Consider the following 7,262-nt stretch of genomic DNA (forward strand, 5'->3'; position numbering starts at 1 on the left):
ACCGGCGGCGGATCTATTCACTTCCCCCGGGGGTGCGGACATTTCTCTTCCTCCGGGCTCCAGAGATGCAGTAGTTTAGCTTTTCTTTTCTTTTTCCAACTTTTGTATTTGTGCCGTTTTAGTACGTTTATTGTAAATAAAAACATCTTTTGCTCAAGTATTGCATGAGTCTTTCTACGTTCTTTTGTTTGAACATTTATTCAAGTTTTAACCATTGTATTCTTTTTTTGTTTAAGTGTTTTGCACAAGTTTTACTGTTTGCGTCAGATTATGCAAGGCCTCGAGTGTATTTCTCCCCCAAAAGCATCTGTATTTCGGGCACAAACTCGTCCGAATCAACCCTTTAACGTGAGGGTTTTTGTAAGTGTTTGTGCAAGTTTGCTTTTTGCGTCTTTTTGTGCAAGGCTTCAGGTGTATTTTTCCCGAAGGCATTTTGATTCAGGGCATAAGTTCTTCCCAAATCAACCCTTTAACGTGAGGGTTTTCGTATGAGAGGTCCCTCTTATGTTTACGATGCTCTTGAAGAGGACGTCTCCTGTTTATTACGGCACTAGCATTTGAAGTACTTGTTTAACTATCAAATGACAAAGTCAATTTATCGTTCAGACAAGAAACAAGATAGAAATAAAAGGACTTCACTTTATTCCTTCTATTTTCAAAAAGTACATAAGCATTTGTTATGCTAAAAAGAAACTGCCATTACTTGTGTCTATCTTGTACAACTTGTTTCTATGGGGCTGGCCGCGCAGTCCCCGGTCCCGATGATACAACTATGTTTTCGGTTTTCGTTTCCCGGTTGATGTGGCAATCATTGTTTCCAAATCCTCATATCATTTCCCCCCACTATTCGAATGCGAAGAATGCAAATTGGAACACTGGAAGTTTTGCACCTTCGAGGAACCCACAAATGAATTGCTAAACAATCTTCAACTCGGTAACAAATTTTGCTTCCCCTTAGGTATTTATGCTATTGAGCAAAAGCTTATCTAATAATCCTTTAGTGGTTTGCACTTGCGGATGGTTAGGTAACCTTTGTTCGAGAGCAAACTTAACTTCCCAGTAGGAATTTTGCTATCGAGCGAAAGTTTAACTAACCGTCCGCGTGGTTCTTCGTTTGTGTGCCTTGCTATTAGAAGGTCTTTTGCTACTGTTGAAGCTCTCTTCGGAGTATGCTTCCGTTCTGCCTCTTAAAGAGCCTTGCTAGGAAAACCCAATTGGGACAAAAACCGGACAAAGGGAAAAAGATTCCAGCACATACTTTCAGTACAAGTGATGCTTGTCAGCAATAATATCGCTTGAGGTGTGCCACATTCCAATTTCTAGGCAACATTTCTCCATCTTGATTCTCCATTTCGTACGAACCTTTCCCGGTGACAGTTGAAACCCAGTATGGGCCTTCCCATGTTGGACCTAGCTTCCCTGCATTGAACTCCTTGGTGTTTTGAGATACTTTCCTCAGGACCAAGTCTCCTACTTTGAAATAACGGAGGTTGGATCTTCGATTATAATATCGCTCTATTCTCTACTTTTGGGCTGCCATTCTTATATGTGCCAAGTCCCTGCGCTCATTGACTAGCTCCAAGATGACTAACATTGCTTCTTTGTTTGAATCTTCATTTGCTTGGAAGTATATCAAGGTGGGCTCCCCTACTTCCACCGGTATTAAGGCTTCTGCTTCGTACACAAGGGAAAAAGGAGTTTCTCCTGTGCTTGATTTGGTCGTTGTTCGGTATTCCCATAAAACTCCAGGTAGTTCCTCAGGCCATTTACTTTAACCGCTTCGAACCTTTTCTTGAGGTTTTGTATAATCACTTTTTCGTTGACTCCGCTTGACCATTTGCGCTCGGATGGTAGGGTGAAGATGTAATCCTCTTTATTTTCAAATCTTCAAGGAACTTTGTGATCATTGCGCCAATAAATTGCGGCCCATTATCGAATGCTATCTCTTTTGGTATTCCGAACCTGCAGATTATGTTTTCCCACAATAAATCCACCAATTTCGCGTTAGCTGATCTTCTGATAAGGACCTGCTTCCACCCAATTAGTAAAATAGTCAATTAAAATCAAAAGAAATCTTATCTTACCGGGAGCCAGCGGCGGTGGTCCAACGATGTCCATCCCACATTTCATGAACAGCTACAGAGACAGAACCGAGTGTAGTGATTCTGCCGATTGATGTACCAGCGGTGCGTAGCATTGTCACTTATAGCATTTTTGTACGAAATCTTTGTCGTCTTGTTCCATGCGGGGCCAATAATATCATGGCCTTACTAGATTTAACACTAAAGAATCTGCGCCCGAATGGTTTCCGCATATCCCTTCGTGGATTTCTCGCATAACGTAATTAGCTTCGGATGCTCCCAAACATCGGGCCAGCGGGCATTGGAAAGATTTTCTATACAATTGACCTCCTTTAAAGCTATAACGTGCTGCTTTGACACATAGCGCCTGGGATGCCTTGGAATCTTCGGGCAATTTCTCGTGTTCGAGATAATCGATGATCTCATTCCTCTAGTCCCAAACCAAATTACTCGTATTTACCTCGTAGTAGCTATCTGCATCCAGGACCGAATGCATCAGTTGTACTACCGTCCCGAACTCTGATCCCTTTATTTCTGTTTTTAAATCGAGGTTAGCCAGTGCATCTACTTTTGCATTTTCTTTCCTCGAGATAGAAATAATCAACCTCTTCCGAGATCGAGCCTGGACCTTTACCACGTATTGTTGCATGCGCTCCTTTTTGGTTTCGAAGATCCCGTAGACCTGATTTACCACCAGCTAAGAGTCGCACTTGATTTCTATGACTTCGAAATCTAGTACCCAGGCCAGTTTGAGTCCTGCAATTACTCTTCTTCATTGTTAGTTAAAGGGACCATTCTGATGGCTTGCCTTAGGGTTTCTCTCGAAGGCGTCGTTAATACTATGCCAAGACCGGAAACATTTACGTTGGAGGCTCCATCCGTAGATAATGTCCAAACTCGCGATTTAGATTCTGACACAACTACTGCCTTTTTGATTACTAGAGGCAGTAATCCCAGACTAAATCGGCCGCAAAGTCAGCCATGACTTGTGACTTAATTGCAGTCCTTGGTTTATATTCTATATCGAATTCACTCGTTTTAGTGGCCCATTTGGCCAATTTACCCGAGAGTTCGGGTTTGTGAAGGATGTTCCAGAGAGGAAATATGGTCACCACGGCTATCGGGTAACATTGGAAGTAAGGCCTCAGCTTCCGAGCGGCGACTACGAGAGCTAAGGCCAACTTCTCTAAATGCGAGTAGCTAGTTTCTAGTCCCGTTAAAATTTTACTAATGTAATAAATGGGAGAATGCATGCCTTCATCTTCACGGTCTAAAACTGCACTTACCGCTACTTTCTAGACTGGGACGTAGACTAACAGTGTTTCACCTTCCTTTGGTTTTGAAAGTAACGGAGGGCTTGACAAGTATCTTTCCAAATCTCTCAAAGCCTACTGGCACTCCGGGGTCCATTCGAAGTTGTTTTTCTTTTTGAGCAGTGCGAAGAAACGGTGGCATTTCTCAGACGACCGGGAAATGAACCTGCTCAAGGCGACCAATCTTTCTGTGAGCCTTTGGACTTCTTTCACGCTTGACAACTGGTCTGGGATGTCTTCGATAGCCTTAATCTTATCGGGGTTTACCTCAATCCCCCTTTGTAATACCAAAAATCCTACGAACTTGCCAGAGTTGAGCCCGAATGTGCATTTCTTGGGGTTAAGCTTCATGTTATGCTTCCTCAAGATGTCAAAGGTTTCTTGCATATGTTTAAGGTGGTCACCTACATTCAAAGACTTAAAGAGCATATCGTCTATATAAACTTCCATAGTTTACCTATTTGTTTTTCAAACATCTTGTTTACGAGCCGCTGATAAGTGCCTCTGACGTACTTCAACCCGAAGGGCATCGTATTATAACAATATGTGTCGAAATTTATTATGAACGAAGTCTTTTCCTGATCCTCCGAGTTCATCTTAATTTTATTGTACCCAGAATAAGAATCAAGGAAACTCATTAACTCGTGCCCGGCAATTGCATTGATTATTTAATCGATGTTTGGCAGTGGGAACGAGTCTTTCGAGCATGCCTTATTCAAGTCCTTATAATCTACGCACATGTGAAATTTATTGTTCTTCTTAGGAACTACTACTACATTAGCTAGTCTGGATATTTTACCTCTCGGATCGAACCGATATCAAGTAAGCGAGTTACCTCTTCTTTGACGAATTTATTCCTGGCCTCCGCAATAGAGCATTTCTTTTGTCTAACCGGAGGTATGTTGGGATCCAAGCTTAGCTTGTGTAAGGCCACCTCCGTTGGGATACCTGTCATGTCCGCATGTGACCACGCAAAACAATCAGTATTAGATTTAAAAAATTCAAAAGCCAGACCTGAGCTCGGGGTGCAGTCATGTCCCCAAGTGGAATTTTCTTTCTAAGAACTTTTTGAATAATGCAACTTGTTCAAGCTCTTCCGCCGTGGATTTTGGTGCATCTGTCTCTTCTGGTACCTGGAAATATCTTGGCACCTGATAAGATTCCAACGCTTCTTCCCGCTGGATCACTTCATTCGATTCGGGAGCGAGCCGGTTCCTGTAGTTGTTATGTCACGTGTTCCTTCCCTTTACTACCGAAGACCGAAATTGCATTCATCTCCCACGCTGCCGGTTGGTCGCCCTTTATGTGTTTGATTCCTTCGGGCGTTGGGAATTTTAGCAACTAATGATATATTGACGGTACAACTCTCACCTCGTGCAACCACGATCTTCCCAGAATAATATTACATCCCATATCACCATCTACCACTTCACAAAGAGTCGTTTTCATTACTTCTTTGGTGTTTGTGGGCAGCAAAATCTCCCCTCGAGTTGTCACACTCGCGAGGTTCAATCCGGCGAGGAGTTTTGTGGTCGTAATGATGCTCCCAGTGAGTTTAGCTTTCTCCAATACTCTCCATTGTATGATATTGGCCAAACTCCCTGGATCCACTAGAACACATTTGATTTTAAAGTTTGGCACATTCAAAGAAATTACCAGTGCATCATTGTGCGGTAGCAACAATCCATCTACGTCCTTTTCTGTGAAAGTGATTTCATCTTCGACAACTTCCCGGAGTCTCTTGCTATGGGTTATTAATACTTTCATCTTTTTTGTTGTCGAGAAGGTGACCTCGTTGATCTCGTTCCCCCCGAAGATCATGTTGATCTTCTGGTGTGGGGGATCTTCCCTGCTTTCCAGGGTTCCGTGTTATCCCGGTTGCGACCGTAGTTGTTCTTGGCCCAATCACTTAAGAATTCTCTGAGATGCCCACTCTTCAATAGTGTCTCCACTTCTTCCCGGAGATGTCGGCTGTCCCTAGTCCGGTGGCCATTCGTCCCATGGTATACACACCACAAGTTGGGATCCCTGTTGTTGGGATCGAATCTCATCGGCTTCAAAAATCGTGCTTCTTTGATGTTTCTCATAGCTTATACCAACTCTACTTTGCTGTTATTGAAATTGTATTCTGAAAGCCTGGGGTAGGAAGGATCCCGCGTACCTGGCGCTGCTTTGTCCTGCAACGACCTATTGTTCCGACTGTGATTAGTCCTTCTATCGGTAGCGAACCTGTCTGCTGACCGGAAGCCTCTTCCGCAGCCTTCGATCCATTCGTAGGGCAAAAATCAGCCACTTAAAGACTGCCTATCCGCGTCCAAATCGTCTTTTGATTTTTCTTTGTTCTCCCGTCCTTTTGTCAACTACGGGAAGCCAACCTGATCATCTTCGATCCTTATCTTTAACTCGTACCGGTTGTGGACATCCGCCCAAGTTGTTGCTTGGAACTCAAGAAAGCTTTCCTTCAATGTTCAGGAAGCATCTGAACTTCTCTGATTCCGGCCCTTGGTGAATGCTTCAGCCACCCATTCATCCGGAATAGCTGAGAGAAACACCCTATCCTTTTGGAACCGGGTAAAAAACTTTTGCAACAACTCGGATTCTCCTTGTGCAATTCTGAATATGTCGGCCTTTCGGGCCTACACCTTTCTGGCCCCGGAATGAGCCTTAATAAAATAATCTACGAGCATCTCAAAGGAATCTACGGAATGCTCGGGTAACAGTGAATACCACATCAAGGCTCCCCTCATGAGAGTCTTTCCAAATTTCTTCAGCAAAACAGATTCAATCTCGTGAGGAGCTAAGCCATTCCCCTTCACCGTCGTTGTATAGGTGGTAATATGCTCCTGAGGTTCTGAAGTTCCATTATACTATGGCACGTCGGGCATTTCAAACCGCTTCGGGATTAATTTTGGAGTCGCGATTGGTTTGTACGACAACTGAGTATACTTCTTTAAGTCTGGTCATTTCAGTGTCGGTGGTGTGCTCGGGATTTGGTCTATGCTGGAGTTCAATTCTCTCATAAACCGTAAGAGTTCATTCTTGAAGGGATTGTTTTCCTTATTGGGGCCGGATCCGCTCCCCCCAGCCCCATCGAAACCAACATCACCCCTCGGGGTATTGTTGTGGACCCTCTACGTTGTTTGATTTGCGGGAGCGCCAGGAGGAACTGGATCTTATCTATTCGCGTTATTGGAAGCCACCGATAATGCCTACTTCAACTCCGTCATAACCTTATCCTACCATGTGAGGTGGCCTAGAATGATTGCTTGTTTCTCTTATAGAACCCTTACCGCATCAATAACATGCCCCTCTTCAGCATCATCGGGAGTTTCCTCCCGAACATATCGCGGGTACCACCTATCGTGGATCGGTGTGGCACCGTTCCCCTCATTGTGGGTGTCACTGATTGAATCCTCGAAATGAGGCTGGTCTCCTTGAACCTCGGGTTGTGTGTGTTGTTAACACTATTATCTACCATTTCTTATGATTTTTCTTGGACTGATAATCAAAACACATTAGTAAAAGAGGCAAGGATCAACTTAGTTACACGGCTGTCTAGGCCCCTCGATGGGCGCCAAACTATTTGCCCGTAAAACGGTACCATTGAGTTTATACGTAATTTCTAGACAAGTAAATTAATTTGATCCTAAGATGATGAAATAATTAAAGAAATATGCAATACTAAGCCTTGAAATGAAGATGAAATCATGAAAAAATAGTAATTCCTCGGGCAGAGTTTTCGCGCACAACAGTGATGAAACTAAAGACCAAGAAAGTAAAATTGTATAGAGATCTTAATAAAATATAACGAGTTTTCTAGAAAAGGTCATCCCCTTATAATGGTAATAGAGCTCACTATTTATAGTTA

General features: G+C 43.3%; 1 protein-coding gene across 1 annotated transcript; it reads right to left on the minus strand.

The window, feature by feature from the left end:
* Nucleotides 1-1,808: 1,808 nt before the first annotated feature.
* LOC109244489 lies at nucleotides 1,809-4,349 on the minus strand. The gene is made up of 3 exons (XM_019411589.1): nucleotides 4,230-4,349; nucleotides 2,542-2,763; nucleotides 1,809-2,027 (listed from the first exon to the last, which is right to left on the minus strand). The coding sequence occupies exons 1-3, from the start codon at nucleotides 4,347-4,349 to the stop codon at nucleotides 1,809-1,811; spliced, it is 561 nt and encodes a 186-aa protein (XP_019267134.1).
* Between the last annotated feature and the right edge of the window lie 2,913 nt (nucleotides 4,350-7,262).

This window comes from Nicotiana attenuata, unplaced genomic scaffold (assembly GCF_001879085.1).
Source record: "Nicotiana attenuata strain UT unplaced genomic scaffold, NIATTr2, whole genome shotgun sequence".
Classification (NCBI taxonomy): domain Eukaryota; kingdom Viridiplantae; phylum Streptophyta; class Magnoliopsida; order Solanales; family Solanaceae; genus Nicotiana; species Nicotiana attenuata.

What these genes read in the sequence shown, in the direction of transcription:
- LOC109244489 (XM_019411589.1), bottom strand. Translation starts at nt 4,349, where the DNA reads ATGACAGGTATCCCAACGGAGGTGGCCTTACACAAGCTAAGCTTGGAT. An exon ending in ATAAATTCGTCAAAGAAGAG is followed by an intron (nt 2,764 to 4,229) that starts GTAACTCGCTTA and finishes GTGGTAAATCAG; the next exon opens with GTCTACGGGATCTTCGAAAC. An exon ending in ATGCAGATAGCTACTACGAG is followed by an intron (nt 2,028 to 2,541) that starts GTAAATACGAGT and finishes GGGTGGAAGCAG; the next exon opens with GTCCTTATCAGAAGATCAGC.